The sequence below is a fragment of the Uranotaenia lowii genome, chromosome 1 (assembly GCF_029784155.1).
Source record: "Uranotaenia lowii strain MFRU-FL chromosome 1, ASM2978415v1, whole genome shotgun sequence".
NCBI classification, from domain to species: Eukaryota; Metazoa; Arthropoda; class Insecta; order Diptera; family Culicidae; genus Uranotaenia; species Uranotaenia lowii.
Window position 1 is genome coordinate 15,296,306 of NC_073691.1, and position 18,959 is coordinate 15,315,264.

An 18,959-nucleotide genomic window follows, 5' to 3' on the forward strand; every position below is an offset into this window, starting at 1 on the left:
TCAATTATTTTCGCTTTTATATCGAAGTATGAAGTACCATGGCCTGGGTTTGAGTGGTTTTTGTTGGTGGATCTTATCTGTGACGATGATGGAACACTCTTTCCAGACATGCTCTCTCAAGTATCTATACAATGAAATTCGTATACACACTGTTAAGGCTAAAGTCATTGAAAGGACATTCTATGACGTTCTATAAAAATCTAATCTTGATTCTAGATACAACTGCTCTTCATTTTTTTTAAATAAATTTTGTTGTTGAGATTGTTGTTGTTTGAAATACTACCATCATGACCATAAAAGTATCTCCTATTACAATGTACTTCACATTTTGCTGACAAATCGTTAAAAGATAACCTTACAACCCGCTTGAGTTTTCATTTTCACCCAGCTGCCATCTCGAATCGCTTCAAAGTTTTTCTTTCATTCATAATTTATGTCAAACTGTCCTCTTTTGTGTTTCCTTTTTCACTAAAGTGTGTTTTCAACACGCATGAGTTTTAATTTTCTAGGTGCTTCAAATTGTTTTTTTCTATCTATTGTCTTCTTAACCTTGATTTTTATCAACCTCGTTTCAAAATTTATTTTCAACTCCCTCGAGTTTCCAAGGTGTCCCTACTTCCTTCACGGTAGGTTTTACTCCACATTTTCCTGACAAATCGTTCTAGGATGATTTTTTAAAATTTCTTTTCAACTGTCCTTACAAGCCACTTCAGTTTTCTTTCTCACCAAGCTGTTCTCTCAATTCGCTTTATGATGTTTTTTCCTGTTCTGTTCTCTTTAAAGTGTTTTTTCAACCTGCTTGATCACCAATGTCTTTTCGACTCGCTTATCGGTGCTTTTTTTCATTTATATCACGCTGTCCTCACAACTCACTTGAATATTTTTCTCTCTCCAAGCAGTCTTCCTTTTTGGCACTTGTGATTTTATTTGAAATAAATTTGTCTGATCCATTTTCTGTTCTTTCTATTTTTCATCCAGAAAAGCATTTTATCACATTTAAAAAAAGCATAACTCACTTTTCGGTTTTTATCATGATTTAATAATTTTAAAACTCCTTGATATTTTTCCAACTATGGGTAAAATATTCTGAGCGTGCATAACTTTGGCGATAGTTGTTTTTAATCGGTTCAATTTTCTCACATTTTGTAACAAACCACCTACCAATGCAATGACTTCCAGCTCAACGAATATGACTCCTTCATTGTTGTTGACGAGAATAAACGAGTAGGTATAGATTACCTAAACTTGTCTAATATAAAATCTCATTTTTTCTCCGTATTTGGTATGAAATGCTCAAAAAGGAATCGCGAGCCAACGAATTTTCATCAAAAAGCTCATCCAATGTGTGCTTGTATAACTTTGTATTAATTTCACATGGGCCATTTATGGATCTTTTGGGTTTTTTCACGTGTATGTACATATGCAGATAATCCACCATGGGTGCACGGATTCACTACAGTTTTGCCAAAGTGTGTGCTCACATACATACATTCTTTAGATATCATAGTTCGATAAACCTAGAATCTTAAAAAAAAAACGTTTATAAGTGGAGATCATCCGAATAGCAGCATTCCAGAAGGGAGGGATCCTACAGGATTTTGCTTCGAAACTAGAATTTTCGGGTTTGTCGCTTCTTCAGTCCCAGCTAAACGCATTTGAATTATATTTTCGCATGCGTTAGTGGCGTGGATTCGGGATTCGCACCAGAAGTTATTGAAGAAACTTAAAATTTAAAAAGGAGGAAAACCTGAATCCTATCTTTCAAAAACTGCATGCCATAAATACCGGCTTCTGGTTTCGGAACAAAATTTAACTCCAAGTGGAGCTTCAACTTTATTGCAAATTCTTTCCTTTGAGCATGGAATGTGTGTTTCTGCCGCTAAAGTTGGATCAGAACTTCAATTTTGCATTGATGTTTTGTTACATTCCATTTGCATATTGAATTAACGGATTCAATATTCCTCTAACTCGTTCTATGTTAGAATATTCAGAGCAATATCGCAAACGAAAGCATGAAAATACAAGAAGGAAAAAACATTAGCAAACTTTATTTGAAGGATAATACTGCCGTTGGAAGCATAATTGTCACATGTTACAAAAAGGCAAAGCGAGAAAAACGCAATCAAAGTTTCACAAAAACACTTCGCTGTTATCGCACAGTTTCGCAATTTTTGTTGACTCCAATGCCATGGATCTCTAAAGTATACTCCTATCATATGAGCCTCGATCAAATTTTTCGAAAATGAACTGTTTTTTCAACGAAAATCCTTGTGTGACATTTATGCCGCGAAATTCTATGAAAAGTCGAAAAATGGACGCATATTTGTCACACCACGAACATTTTCCCAGTAGTCTTTGGTTTGGTATTTCGTGTGTGGCTCTTGTGTTTTATTCGTGAATGGAAGCATAAATTGAAAAAATCATGTCTGAATCGGATTATATAAAAGCGTACATTAACTGGTGACAAACATGAAGTCTTTAACGGGTTCGATCAATAAAACGGGTCGGAGGAGCAATTTGCGGCAGCTCACTTACTTAACAGGAAGCAACATTTCTTCAACTAATTGTAAGCTGCCGTGTTGAAAATGTCGCAACCACGAGAGAAGCGATACCAGAAGAGGACAATCAATCCGTTTGAAGTGAATACGGTCCTGGGACAAATTCCGGATGAAGTAACTCTGGCGGAATAATTCGTAAACATTAAAAACAGACATCTCCGGTATTTTGCGAAGTGCGCCAAAATCTAAAACTCAAAGCAAAACAAAAAAAAAAATGGTCTGCTTAAACCACCGACAACCACATATGACCATCCTGGATAATTGTGGATTACAGTTACAGGGCGCCGGAAGAGTAATAATTTGACTAATGCTATGAAGCGGGTATGTTTACATGCACTATTCCAAGCGCCAGCAACGAACCAGAAGCAGTTTGCAGAGTTTTTCTTGCACATGCTGGGATGTCGCGATAACAGTGACCCTCCCCCTCTTCATATCTCCGCGATCCCTTCCCGACTATCAAGGACTTGTATGCCAAGTTTGGTGAAATTCTATTTAGACGTTCCGAAGTTATAACACGTTCATTTCTTGAGTGTGACAAATATGCGTCCAATCGTCTCAGTGTGACAGTTATGCATCCATTTGTCCCAGTGTGACAAATTGACTTTGAATTTTTCTTGAAATTTCTAGAATAAACTTTATGTTTCGACAAAGAATTTCAATAATACGTATCAAATTATGACGATTGGCATCAAAAAGTGAAAAACGTCGAAATGTCACATGTGACAATTATGCGTCCAACGGCAGAATAAAGGTTGATTTTTTGGTTTTAAAGCCCGTAGAATAATTTATATTTTTTCCTGAAAAATATATATTTAAAAACATCTTTTTTTTGTTCTGTATCCTAGAAAGAATAATCATTGTTGGTTTATTTTTTCTTAAGCTGTCACAACACAGCTGAATTTCGTTTCAAACAAATTAAGTTTATTTTACTGTTTTTGCCAATTTAAGTGATTGCTACATGTCTTGGATTTTCAATGATTTGTATTTAAGTTCTCGAAATACTTGGAGCTTTTATATCAAACGTACTTATCTTCTATCGTTACTAGATAAGTTAGGGCGTTCCAAAATTTTTAAGCGATTTTATAGTTCGCACAATATCAAGAACAAAAAACTGAGAAAATTTAATAATTTCTCAATTTTTCATATTTCACATTTATTTTTAAAAATAATTCTCTTAGGTACACACAAAGATTTTGAAACACAGAACAGAACTTTTTTTTCTAAGATTTGAACTCTCTCGAGTTTTACATCCTAACACGAACAGAACATGATTTTACTTTATGATTGGAAAATTCTCGAAAGTTTTGAGTAGCTGCTGTCAAATTTCAAGCATAAAACTGTATTTCATGTTTTGATGATAATTTTCAAATTTATATCACTTCAATATTATTGTTGTAAATCCATTTTTGGTGCCAATGCATAAAATGATATTGGCAGTTAGTTTTTGATTTATCTTATCCAAATTATCAATATTTAACACCTTATTTGTTGTTTGGAGACTTGGGAAAAAGCACATTAGTGGTGCAAAAATTAAAGGGTAAAAACTTGAAAAAATGTAAGGTACTTTTGTAAAGCTATATTTGTGAATGATTTCCTCAAAGTTCAAAATATTGATAAATGCCATTTTTTGAAACCAACTATTTAAATAGCTTTGCAAGTAACAATTTTTACGATCTACGAAGCGTCTTCACAAAAAATCGCATGAAACTGCTTGAAAAACTAAATAATAAATTAGGATACAAGTGTTATTACTACATATTGGCCCTTGAAGAACGTAGAAGACAAATAAAGAGGAAATTTTGAAAAACAAACTGATTTAACAATATTGACAAATAAGAAATTGTAAAAATTGTCGAAACTGTTGAAATTGACAAAATTGTCAACATCTTCAAAATTCACGAAATCTTCTGAATTATCCAAATTTTCAAAATAGTCAAAATTGTCAAAATTGAATAAAAAGCAATCAAAACTGTCAAAATTGTTATATTGGCAAATTTGTCAAAATTGTCAAGTTTGTCAAAATTGTAAAAATGTGTGAATATTTAAAAAAAATTCAAAATTGTCAAAATTGTCAAAATTGTCAAAATTGTCAAAATTGTCAAAATTGTCAAAATTGTCAAAATTGTCAAAACTATCAAAATTGTCAAAATTGTCAAAAATGATTGTCAAAATTGTCAAAATTGTCAAAATTGTCAAAATTGTCAAAATTGTCAAATTGTCAAAATGGTTCGAAATGTCAAAATTGCAAAATTGTCAGAACTGTGAAAATTATCGAAATTGTCAAAATTGTCAAAATTGTCAAATTAAAAAAATTGTCAAAATTGTCAAAATTTTCAAAATTGTAAAAATTGTCTAATTTATCAAAATTGTCAAAATTGTCCAAATGGTCAAAATTGTCAATATTGTCAAAATTTTCAAAATTGTCAAAATTGTCAAAATTGTCAAAATTGTCAAAAATTGTCAAAATTGTCAAAATTGTCAAAATTGTCAAAATTGTCAAAATTGTCAAAATTGTCAAGTTGGTCAAAATTGTCAAAATGGTTCGAAAAGTCAAAATTGTCAAAATTGTCGAATTTGTCAAAATTGTCAAAATTGTTAAAACTGTCAGAATTGTCAAAATAGTCAAGATTGTCAAGATTGTCAAAATTTTCAATATTGTCAAAATGGTCGAATTGTCAAAATTGTCGAAATTGTCAAAATTGTCACAATTGTCAAAACTGTCAAAATTGTCAAAATTGACAAAATTGTCCAAATTTTCCAATTTGTCAAATTATTCAAAAAATTTCAAAATTTTTCAAATTTGTCAAAATTGTCAAAATTGTCAAAATTGTCAAAATTTTTCAAAATTGTCAAAATTGTCAAAATTGTCAAAATTGTCAAAATTGTCAAAATTGTCAAAATTGTCAAAACTATCAAAATTGTCAAAATTGTCAAAAATGATTGTCAAAATTGTCAAAATTGTCAAAATTGTCAAAATTGTCAAAATTTTCAAAATTGTCAAATTGTCAAAATGGTTCGAAATGTCAAAATTGCAAAATTGTCAGAACTGTGAAAATTATCGAAATTGTCAAAATTGCCAAAATTGTCAAATTAAAAAAATTGTCAAAATTGTCAAAATTTTCAAAATTGTAAAAATTGTCTAATTGATCAAAATTGTCAAAATTGTCCAAATGGTCAAAATTGTCAATATTGTCAAAATTTTCAAAATTGTCAAAATTGTCGAAATTATCCAAATTGTCAAAAATGTCAAAATTATCAAAATTGTCGAAGCTGTAAAATTGTCAAATTTGTTAAAATTGTCAAAATTGTCAAAATTGTCAAAAATGTCAAAATTGTCAAAATTGTCAAAAATGTCAAAATTATTACAATAGTTTTAATTGTCATAAATTTCAAATGTGTCAAATTTGTCAAAATTGTAAATATTGTCAAAATTTGCAAATTTGAGAAAATGTTCGAAATTTTGAAGTTTCAAAATTGTCGAAATCGTCAAAATTGTAAATATTGTCAAAATTTGCAAATTTGTGAAAATGGTCGAAATTTTGAAGTGTCAAAATTTTCAAAATTTTGAAAATTGTGAAAATTGTTAAAATTGTGAAAATTGTCCAAATTATCAAAATAGTCAAAATTGTTAAAATTATCAAAATTGTGAAAATTGTCAAAATTGTCAAAATTGTCAAAATTGTCAACATTGTCAAAATTGTCAAAATTGTCAAAATTGTCAAAATTATCAAAATTATCAAAATTGTCAAAAATTCCAAAACTGTCAAAATTGTCAAAATTGTCAAAACTGTCAAAATAGTCAAAAGGGTCAAAAATTTCAACATTTTTAAAATTGTCAAAATTGTTTAAAGATTTTGATTTTATCATCTAATGAGAACCTTGATTAATGATCCCGATTTTTGGTGCTATAACACTTGTTTACGAGCGTACAAGATCAGCTCATAGTTTTATGAGCTGATCGTATACAGGATTTTCGATGTTGTTATCATTGAACTGAATCGTAGTTTTTAATCGGTCATTTTTTGTTCATCCGCCCAGAGCCCCGAAATTGATCGAAAACATATCTTTCAAGATCATCACCTGTAGATTGGTCAACGGTAGGATTGGGTACAATTAACCATTTACCATTGTTGCGCGTTTCGATTGATTTCCGCTTGTGAATAATTCTGACCCACGACACCGGATTAGAACAGTTTTTTTTTCGTTTTCCGTCTTGGGTAGACGGAGGTGCTAAGGTATTCTAGCATGGGAAGTTCTTAAAGATCAAGGCTATCCTTCTGTCATTGATAATTTTCGGACTAGTGTTGTCTGCTAATTTCATGATTGAATATAAATGATCGTTTGATGGATAGCTGCGCGTTGGATTGGGGTACAATATCAGAGCTTGAAATAAATTTAGCCTGACAATAAAAGTTTCGGCGACCGAAATAGCCCCAGAAAGATTAAACGATCTAACCCCTTTTTTTTTCGGTCGTAAAATGCAACTGGGCAGAGCGATCGGTATCAATCGCTAAAACTGCAACGGGCTATCAGCAGCAGGGGAAAGGTGGAAAGGTAGAGACAAAAAAAAAACAAACTTGATCGCAACACAAGATCATCGCCGATAGCCGTGCGATGATGAATCAAGAACGGCAGCAGTGGGTCTAGAACTGGACGCCCCTAAAATCGAGTGGGATCGCGTTTGTTTTCACCCTGCTAGCTCGACCAGCCATTCACTTAGGCTGAGGTGAGGTGTCACCACAATTTAGCAGAAGTCTCCCTCGCAGTCCTCCACGGGACGCGACAGAGAACGCACGCACATCGGTTTGTTTTGGTTGTTGTTGTTGTTCCGGGGCGCGATCAGTGATCATCGTCGAGGTTTGGCTTTGCTTCGTGCTGATCGTTGCGGGTCGTTCGTTTGTTATTTTTCACCTCTGTTCTGTTGTCTGCTTTTGCTCTAGTGTGTTCTGTGGATTCTTGAGCGATCGCGTGTGCCTTATCTTGCCGCCACCATTCCAGAAGAGATGAGATCAGATGTCCGAAAATGAAAATGAGGATCACTCGTTAGAGGACTTGTGATTTGTTTGTGTGTGATTCGGGTGCCCGATTGTGCGCCAAACAGGAACGGATTTGAAGTCCGTTTTTTCGGGGGAAAAACGTGGTCGGTTGATTAAAAAAAAGTTTGAGGTGCGATCAAGGGTTCTTCAACGACACCAACTTTTGGTTCGAGTGCCATACAAAATCAAAATGGGACGTCAAGGGTCCTCGAGATTGTCGGTGAAGATCGTCGGAACGATCCTGATGCTGTCGATTTCGGTAATTTCGGCTAGTGGTGATCATCAAGTGTTTGACAGTTCGCGTCTTGCGACTAATAATAATAATAATCCCCAGGAAGAAATCGTTGTTCCTCCTAGTGATCGTGATCGTGGGAGTAGTGATCATTTGCAAGAAAAATTTGGTCAAAAAGAAAGCATCATTAGTTATAGCTTCCGGTTGATCGAGTCGGACCGGCTTCTGGTGGAATCGATTCGAGCAGTTGTTGGCAGCTTGGAGGGGCCAGGATGTCGGAGAGACTTGAATGCCACCCTGAATGCGATCGATAGGCGGGAACCTTGGGCCATTGCCAGTAAGTTTTGGAAACTGATCAATCATGCGATCGATGAACTGCGCAGTTAAAAATGCTGAGGAATAGTTAAGCTTTGGTTTTTGACATTATGAATGGTTGGGTTTGATCTTGGATTCTGTATTCTAAATTTTGTGCTTTTAATTGTTTTATCACAATTTCAGTTTGATCTTCTAAATATCATTTCGGCAAATGGAAAATGAACTACAAGTTCGGAGTTCCAAATGTAAAATCTTGATTCAACTCTTATATCTTGTTTTTTTCCTAAAACCAAATTCCAAATACAAATAGATTGCAATTGATTGATACTGAAGTAAGAATTCTGATTGTATAAACCAAATCATTAATCATAAATCAAATTTTTAACACGAAAGATCTGAAAACCAAGATTATCATCAAACAATAAAATAACCACCTTCAAAACTCAGAAACGGAAGGTTAGATTTCAAATTTTCGCAATTTATAAGTTTCATTGCAGGAACTTCAAATGAGAACTAATGAAGAGTCCTCTTCCGAGATTAATTTGAAATATGTAAAAATTTGAACTGAGAATGGCTTATTCAGAATTAAGACTAAAGGATCGTGCCATAGCTGTAAGAAGTAGGTGTGTACCTGATGTAGTTTTTCTTAATTCTAGCCAATTCCAACGAAAGTTTTCAACCGTAAACTTCTCAATTAGAATTCTCCCGGTGTGATTTCCGTGACAAAACAAAAACATGCCGCCCGTCACTGTGATTTTAACATTCTACGAATCACTACCGTTTTTTTGCGGTTGACATTTGCCAACAACAATTTCTTATGCTAAATCTAGTTATTTAATATTCAAATCACAACGCTCAAAGCCCAGCTCAGCCCTGCGATGATGCTACTGTTCATATCCATGGAAAGCTCATAGTAAATCACATTTCCCATACATATTTGTATGTTTATTTTAACGGGAAGGTAGCATCCCACGTGTATTTTAGTTGGTTCAAGCACCATTTTAAGCGTGTTTCGGGAATGTGGGTAGGATTGAAGTCTGACTGGAAAGAACGGTGACGTTTTGGTACCAAACAACTGAAAAACATATTTGAAAACAGTTAATTGATGGGTAAAGCAGTAAAAAATTGCATGCGATGTTTATTTTTACCGGTGTTTGTTTACTTTTTTGGTCATCGCTAACTTACGTTTGGCGACTGTATTTTTAATTCGTCTTATTTTACAGTTGGGTTAAAGCAAATTTGTACTTACTTTAAATTCAGATTGCCTTAGCGAATTCACGTGTAGTGAGCAGCTGTTTTGTTTTATGTGTTCACCTATTTTTGTTTACCAACAATGTATAATAGGGTGGCAATGGATGTGTGGGAGAAATTTCAATATCGAATTTTTGAAACCGACCATATACATGATATACATTTCGTAGATTGGTCCAAAAAACTGACCAGTTTTAGCTCAATCGGACTTGATTAAGGGGTGCCTCAAAGCCCTCAGAGTTTCGGTTATTTGACTCCTAAAAATCACCTAAGAGGGGACCAAAGAACATCGGGAAAATAGAAATTTTAATTTGGATGCCAAATGACTTCAAAATGCATAAAACCTCGAAATCTGATGTTATCTCGAAACCCTTTGGTGATTTTTGAGGGTCAAATAACCGAAACTTTGAGCGCTTTGAGGCACCCTTAAACTAAAGGGTGTCCAAGATGAAATTTCCACACACAAAATTGATTCTTTAAATACGAGTTTTCATTCGATTGCCATGAAATTTTCAGGGATGGAAAAATTAAACTTCATTTTACCATTTTACTCGTATTTTATTAACAGTCCATACGCAAATGCCCGCACCTTGGCCTTAACCCCGGCCATAAGATTCTGCAGAACCTGTGAATCAACCGTTTTTTGCATGTAAACCCATACTTTCTCCAGTTCCTCGACTGTCTTCACTACCTAAGGTCGTTTAAAAAGGTGCTGCTTCATAATCGCCCAGTACATATGTACATCTCGGTGGGGCGGAGCTTCGGAGTGTTGGGAGGGTTGAACATTTTCGGCACGAAATTGACCTTATTGTCCGCATACCACTTCAGTACGTCCTTGGGGTAGTGACATGAGGCTAAATCCGACCAGAAGATTGTTGGGACGTTGTTTGCCTTGGCAGCCGCTTCTGGAGGCACTCTTTCATGTACACCTGTCCGTTCATCGTGTCCTGGGTCACGAAAGGTGTACTCCGCTTCCCGCACGTGCAGATGGCTTGCCAAACCAGGAATTTCTTCGCAAATTTGGACATCTTCTGTGTGCGGACATGCTCCGAAACTCTGAACTTATCCTTGGCCGTGAAAAATAGGTTGCCGGGGATCTGTTTGAAGTCGGCCTTCACATATGTTTCGTCGTCCATGATGCAGCATTAAACTTTCGCCAGCATGTTGATGTACAACTTCCTGGCACGGGTTTTGGCGAACTTATTCTGCTTCTCGTCGCGATTAGGGGCCTTTTGTACCTTGAACGTTCGAAGACCAGCCTTAGTTTTGACCTTCTAGACAAAACTTCGGCTTAGGTGCAGCTTCTTAGCCACATCCCGAACGGAGGCGCTTGGGTTTCGGTTGAAGGCCTCAACTACGCAGTTGTAATTTTTGGTGTTGAACGGAATACAATTTCCTTCACTTCTGGGCTTCCGATCGGTGGTCAATCGTTCCTCAAACCGCTTAATCACTCGCGACACCGTGGAATTTGCGATTCCCAACGTTTTAGCAATGGAACGATGCGAGAGATCCTTGTTCTCGTGATGAATGCGCAAGATTTTATCATGCACAAGCTGTTCTTTCGACTCCATTTCCGCGAGTTTTGATCACAGGACTTTAAAACTTGCAGGATAAATCTACCTAAATTTTCATTAAATTCTACCCAACGCACAATGGGGAAAAAAGTGTACAAACCGCGAAGAAATTCAATATCTTTCGTCCTACACAGGATGCACAGGAGGCACATGTGCCAAAATCGAACGGTTTTAAGAAACAACATCACCTTTAAGTTTTCGCTATAACAGGACTATTATGATTCAGACAAACACCGAAAAAAGGTTTTTACGTTCTAAAATGGTGATAAAATACAACAAAAAAAAATTTAAAGTACTAAAAATTGACAAAAAGATGAAAAATTCAAAAAATTGAAAAACAAATTCAAACAAAAGACTAAAAATGACAATAAACAACTGAAAAATTATGATGAATGAAAAAAAATAGCGAATAACACAAAAACTTAATAGATTATTAACAAAACAAGAATAGTGCAAAATACATCAAAAACATGAGAAAAAATAATTAAAAAATACCAAAAATGATCAGAAATCGGCTAAAAATAACGTTTATGATAATTAAATAAGAGAAAAAAAGTTTAAGAAAAAAAACCGTTCGATTTCGGCAACATTCGATTTTGGCAACCCAAAATGTTCGTGCATGTTGCCAAAAACGAGCGGGGTCTGTATTTTTAAATTTACAAAGCATGCAATTTTCACCCTACTTAAAAAAGGGGCAAATAGCAACAAACTTTGAATCAAAGCAATCGAAAGATTCCTTTTAATTCAACCACGGTATACCGTGGTTGAATTAAAAGGAATCTTTCGATTGCTTTGATTCAATTGAATCATTCAACCAAGTAGGCTCATACCACAACAGAACAAACTTTGTTTTTAATGAAAAATCAAGTACAGTAAATTTTGATTTTGTTCGAAAAAAAATTGTCAAAAATTATTTTAAAGAAATAGCATAAAGGTGCTGCATACATTTAGGGGTAAACCAAATTAAAATCAACTAGCTTAAATAATGAAAGTTCATGTTATGATAGATGAAACTTTGAAATTAACAAACGCGTGTTGCAAAACAATCATGTCAAAAATGATTTCAAAGAAAAGGCATAAAGGTGCTGCATACATTTAGGGGTGAAAATTATTAATAATCAACTAGCTTAAATCATAAATGTGCATTTTATGACAGTTGAATTGTTGGAATTAACAAACGCGTGATGCAAAACAATTATTTCAAAAATGATTTAAAAGAAAAACCAAAAAGGTGCTGCATACATTTAGGGGTAAAAAAAATACTAAAAATCAATTAGCTTAAATCATAAAAGTTCATGTTATGATAGATAAAAACTTTGAAAATAACAAACGTGTGATGCAAAACAATCATATCTCACCATATGGAATCGAGATTTAGAAGGTGATTTGAATTTTGATGAATTTTTGCCCAGACTGGTAACTGAATTATGAAAATATTTATTTTATTTATTATTTGGTGATTTTCCAAAAAAAAAATACAGTGTTGGTGTTGGAAATTAAAAACAGTATTAAGTTTTTAGATGATATCATCTAGCCAATCTGTCAAACTGGGTAAAGTATTTTACAGCATCGAAAAATAGAAAAAAATGTACATCTATTGTCAATTTTTTTCTAATTTTCTATGAGAATCAAAAACTTTAAAAATCTATTTCACGATGTAAGAAACTTAGACATCATCATTTTGTTATCATCAAATGATAACTTTATTACATTAAATTTTAATAAATATTGCAAAAGTGTTGTGATATAAAAATATAACATCTAACCCTGCTGCTGCGTGATGCCCCGTTTGGCGGTTATTGATGCTACCCGAACAAAATATCTTAAATTTCTTTAAAAACTTGAGGCTCGTTGCGCAATCCCTTCTTGTGCTATCGGACCCCAATTTTGCATGTAAACTTCACATAACAATCTGCTTATTTGGGCCACTCTACTTAACAAACTAATCAGCGAGAACACGTTCTAGCTCTTGCTATTGATATCAAATCATTTCCAAATGACACCGCCGACGCAAACCAAAACAAACGAACACGGGCCAGTCGAATTTCCAGCACATAACGTTTGCCTCACAGCGTTCTCCTAGGGAGCTACTCCCGTAGAGCGCTCATTTCTCTTTTAAGAGCAGAGTGAGAGGCAAAAAGAACTCCCTAGGAGCATTGCATCTTCGAGGCAAATGGTCACTCTTTCTCATTCCTTCTTGCCGCTGAAAGAGTGGGAGCAAATTTTAGCTCCGCGGGTGTTTGCTCTCAAATGAATCCGAAGCCTGGTCCTACATGACCCAAATCTATGAAATTATACTTTTCTTTTGTGAAAATTTCCGGAAAATCGATTGGACATAGTTTCAAACGCCGCACAAGCTTGCGAACGGAGATATAGTGCCTTTTTAACCCCTTATTCTCCTATATTTTGTTAACATTCCAGAAAAACACTGATTCGAATAAGAGAATTTTGAACGAATACAGACCTATCATGTGTAATTTTTTGTGAGGAATCGAATGAAGGCTGTTTTGGCCACTGCACGCTTCAGGAAATGGAGTTATGGCTGTTTTTACCCTATATTCCCCTATATTTTTCATTTATTTCTGAAAAAAGCATGGGTTGTAGTATCCCATGTGATTTTTGGCTGTCTTACTTTCAGTTCCCCTCAATTTTTTAAATCGTGAGGAAAATTCAATTTCGGACTTGAAAATTTTGAATCTTTTGGAACGTATTTTGTGTGATTTTTTCCGAGGTATCCTATGAAGGCTGTTTGAGCCACCGCACGCTTCGGAAAATGGAGTTTTGGCTGTTTTTACCCTCAATTCCCCTACATTCTTCAATGATTTCAGAAAAAAGCATGTTTGGACTTGAAAATTTTGAACCAAATGGGTTGTATCCCATGTGATTTTTATTCGAGGAATCCAACGAAGCCTATTTGAGCCACCGCACGGATTGGGAAAAGGAGTTATGGCTGTTTTACCTTCAATTTGCTTACATTTTTCAAATAGCTCCGAAAAAGAATATTCGGACTTGAAAATTTTGAACCAAATGGAACGTATCATGTGTTTAATTTTTTTCGAGGAATGCAACGAAGCCTATTTGACACACCGCACGTAACGGAAACAGGAGTTATGGCTGTTTTACCCTCAATTTCCTTTTATTTTTAAAAAAGTTCAGAAAACCCATGATTGGAAAAAAATTTGAAATTATTATGGGTGTCGGAAAAAATTACACAAGATACGTCCCAATAGATTCAAAATTTTCAAATCCGAACATGCGTTTTCTTAACAATTTGAAAAATGTAGGGGAATTGAAGGTAAAACAGCCATAACTCCATTTTCCGAAGCGTGCGTTTGCCCTCAGGGAGGAAAAATATTTGACATTCACTAAAATGTGTTTAGTGAATATCAAATCTTTTTCCTTCCCAAGAGCAAACCCTCAATCGACACACATTTCGATCAATTTCGAGAAACCAGAACTTGATTCTGTCGTCACCACACTGCAGTCCTAATAAACATTTTATCTGTGTAACCTGGAAAGTGTTACATTGCAACGGGCTGGCTGCTGTCATCAATAACAACAACAACACTACTAATAAATAAAGACAGCTTCTCGAATTATCTAAGTAACCTGTTCTGATCGCCTCCTCCGTGATCTACCTGTTTGGTGTTAGGTGTAGTTATAGATAGGCATAACCATCTGTTAAATGCGGTTTCGATTCGATAACCTATAGTTTACTTTTTCTCACCAGGATTCCATCCCTGACCTACGAGAATTTTCTCGAGAAAAGTAGTTCTCGCGAGCGACACATGAGGAAGAATTTTAAATGCGGAGAGGGAAAATTATAATTTTTTAAACGATCACTTTTATTCTCGAATTCCCTACATACATATTGGGAGTGGACTTCGGTAGTTGATCGATGAGTTTTCAATCCTAATTTGGAAATTTTAAAAATACCGGTTAGTATTAAAGTCGTATTCATTAAGGAATTTTTAAGACTTGAAAATTTATTCGGTCGATTACATCGTTTAGTTCGGATTGATTACCCCAATCATCCTCAACCAAACAGAACATTTTTAAAGCATTTAGTTTCAAGGGGACTTAAGTAGCCGTAATCGTGAACAGTGCCGGTGTAGGTGATTGTTTCTTAAAAAACACTTACAGCTCACATGGAACCACTTAAAAGTCAACTAAAGTAGCAAACGCAATCAGACGCTCGGTGAGACACGATGCTACAAATCAAGTTATAACCGTTTAGTCGACGTTACTTATCTACTACCGATCTAACGAATCTATTACGTGGGTGGGTCAAATTGGTTGCATTCAATTGATAGTTTGCTACTTATGTGCTTAAGTCTAAGTGTGGTCTGAGCTCGCGTCATTTGTCAACGCTTGTCACGCATCTGGAGCAAATTAGCCATTGTTTGGACATGATTGGCACAAGCTTCAATTGAATTAAAAAATGAGCAGCAAAAAAAAATGCCAACAACAGGTGATTTTGGGAACCAAACTGGCGATCAAAGTTTGTTTTGTGTTTTTTTTTTGTTTTTTTTGTAAAGTCTTTCACTGCTGTCAAAAAGACCGGGTATGAAATTTATCTTATGTTTAGATTAAAATTTTGTTTAATCGACCTATTTTTTTCTATATTGAATATTCACATATTTCACTGAGATCCTAGTGAAACTTCATGTTTCTTTGAAGAGATCTAAATTCTACCTAAGACTAAAGCGTACATCTCTTAAGGTTATAATGGCTAGTATCTTACTAATGCTAACACTACCGTGGGCTGGTAGAGTACTAAATATGTATGCCGTTACCGAGACTGGATCTCATGACCTCTGGCTTAGAAGACTTAAACGCTATTCCTACGCCACGGTCGGCGGCAACCGGCATTGTTGAACCGAAATGCCTATAATTATTACCACAACACGGCTATGATTACCAAAAACTATAATCCGGAACAAATATCAATTACTTCTTTCGTCACAGCCCCCCCTCCTTCGAAATTTCCAAAAAAACCCGATTATTTTTTTTAACCCCTCTCCCCTCCCCTCCTCCTTGGGATGTTCCATCACCGAGTGACTAAAAAGGACTTAAAATTTGTTCCGGCCTATATACCAAAAAAACACCAGAAGAGTTAAGCAAAATGCCTGCAATTATTACTGAAATACCTGAAATTATCACCGATCTTTGAATAATTCCGAAACATCGTGATGTTTTAACCGAAAAGCTGTAAAAATTCAGTAATATTTACCGAACAATTGGCAGATTTTACCGAAATAACCCTGCAATTTTTACCAAAATACCGGTTAGTTTTACCGAATAATACCGAATAATAGTTTTTACCATTAATTATTACCGAATAACTTAATTTTTTTTTACTTTTATTAGAGACTTTTTAAACACTGAGTGCTCATTCGAGTCTATAACTTAAAAATTTTATCGGTAACTTTCTACCGGAATCAAAATTACAGTTTCCGATAGAAAATTACCGAAAAAAATACAGTTTTTGTTAATTTTTTACCGAAAACTGTAAAATTTTCGGCCGTATTGAATAAAACTGTAAAATTTACCGTTGTTGAGCTTGGAGGTCGTCCTAAGTAACTTTTTTTTTTGCTAAAGTGCCTTCTGGGATCGAATGACCATCGTTTTCCTGCTGTTGTTTCCGGGGTCAAAAAGGAAAAGAAACTGCTAAGGGATATTTCGTTTTCATCTGAACGACGAACTTACCAACCGAGCTGTAATGGTGGGCCCGTTGTTGCCGTTGTTGCATAAAACGATTGCTTCGGGAACGGTAAACTCGAGACTATTTATTACGGTTGCGAGAGAGAGACAGAGTGAATGGAAAATCTTGACGTCGCTGTCAGTGTTAAAGGGTGATACGGTCAAAATTTGGTCAAGGGACAACGCGTGTAAATCGGTGAAATCGTTTATTTAAAAAATAAAATTAAATTTCTTTTCCAAGTTTAATTAGTATAAAATTCAGGAAAAATATTCAGTTAGGCTTCCGCTTTTACAAATCCGAATCGCCGGGCCTTACGCTTAACCCCTGTCCCCAGATTTTGTACAGCCACATTGTCCACCTTCTTCGTCGCAGAAAGCCATTTTGCCTTGAACTGCTGCTTGTCCTTAGCAGTTTTTTTTGGTCTTCTTTAGGTTCCGCTTGACAAGAGCTCAGTATTTCTCAATTGGGCGGAGCTCTGGCGTGTTGGGAGGGTTCTTGTCCTTGGGAACCACCTGCACGTTGTTGGCGGCGTACCACTCCATGGCTTTTTTACCGTAATAGCAAGATGCCAAATCCGGCCAAAGCAGTACGGAACAACCGTGTTTCTTCAGGAAAGGCAGCAGACGTTTATTCAATCACTCAGATAGGGCCAATCCCTAAAGTAACTGGTTCGGTTAAGCCGCGGAGTTCCCAGGCGTTGATTATTCGGATAACTCATTAACAACACGGCACTAATAAGATGATACGATCACAGGAAACATGTATTTGGAAAAAACTTAAATCAAAACGCTCAACTTCGATAAAAGGACTGTATTTTCTGTGCGACCGACCGGCACCGGCATTTTCTAGGTAGTCTCTTCGTCTCGCTACTAACCAACAGAGCCCGGCAATAATAGGTTGCGTTTAATTGCTATCGGTCATTCCTTTGCCTATACTCCTGCACACACGCACAAATCGTTGTCATCAATGCAAATGCATGTGGCAGAGATATAGCAAGCGATACTGCTTGTGGTTGAGTGATGAACCATAATTGGTAGTTGATACGTTCGCTCACAATGTTGATTTTTGGCGCGAACACACTCTTTAAAGTAAATTTCGTAAATTGACAGTCCCGAAAGCTATGAAAATGCTGCTTTTCAAGGTACAGGTACAGATGGTTTGCCAAACCAGATATTTCTTCGCAAACTTTGACAGTTTCACGTGCTTGCAAATATCTGCTAGCTTTCCCCTTCCTTTTGCCGTATAAAACTCCTGTCCCGGAAGCTGCTTGTAGTCGGCTTTGACGGAGGTTTCGTCGTCCATTACCACGCAGTCAAACTTCGTCAGCATCGTCGTGTACAGCCTCCGGAATCGCGCTTTGGCCGTCGTATTTTGTTTATCATCGCGATTTGGAGTCATTACCTTCTTGTAAGTCGATAGTCCGGCTTGTTTTTTGGCTCGATGCACGGTTGTAGACGATACACTCAGCTTATTTGCGGCATCTCGGAGAGAGAGGTTAGGGTTTCGCTTAAAACTACCAGAAACTCTCTTTGTCGTCTCAGCGGCTTCCGGTTTTCGATTTCCCCCCAATCCAGACTTCCTGGCTGTCGACAATCGTTTCCCAAACACTTTAATTACATTTGTAACGGTTGATTTGCCAACTTTTAGCGATTTTGCCAGCTTTGCGTGCGAGTAGCTCGGATTTTCGGATGCGCGAGCAAAATTTTGATACGCTGCTCTTCTTCCTTGGACGGCATTTTGACAACTGAAGAGTGAATTCCAAAATCAAAATAGGAGCAACATTCTACACACACACCTTCACCTGTTCAGGTTTTTGAAATGCAAAATTGAAAGAAATACGTCAAGTTGATATTGACCAAATTTTGACCCTATCACCCTTTATACATCGGATTGAGATGAAAATTTGCACATGGGTGTTTTGAGGGATGGACATTTGATTTCAGGTATCAGATTTCGTGTAAGGGTCCGGCAAAAGGGGTCGTCCATACAACACAAATACTGTTTTAGTAATATTCTCTATTGCATGAATTTTTAGACTATTGAGAGAATCTGATTTGACAGGTAACGATTCCGCACTCACCAACACCATCACATTCTTTATATAAACTATCATGTGCTAAAAGTTGAAAAGGGACTATATGAAAAAAAGGACCAACATCAGAGTTCAGTTACTTCAAATTATTTCTACCAAAAAGTGTGCGTCCGATCCCTTGATCGAAGCTACAAAGATAAGGCAACATCTTCTGTGTAGCGGAGGTCAGGGGTGCGCCGCGAACGTGTGTAGAATAC

General features: G+C 35.9%; 1 protein-coding gene across 2 annotated transcripts in view; it reads left to right on the top strand.

The window, feature by feature from the left end:
• Nucleotides 1-7,310: 7,310 nt before the first annotated feature.
• The window catches only part of LOC129758731 (nose resistant to fluoxetine protein 6-like), a 99,934-nt gene continuing 88,285 nt past the window's right edge, over nucleotides 7,311-18,959 (top strand). Inside the window, exon 1 of one of the 2 annotated variants that reach the window (XM_055756370.1) lies at nucleotides 7,311-8,163. In XM_055756370.1, the coding sequence (XP_055612345.1) occupies nucleotides 7,785-8,163 (379 nt within the window). In that variant the 5' untranslated portion in view covers nucleotides 7,311-7,784. The remainder of the gene's footprint in view (nucleotides 8,164-18,959) is intronic. The other variant, XM_055756442.1, reaches the window with a different exon arrangement.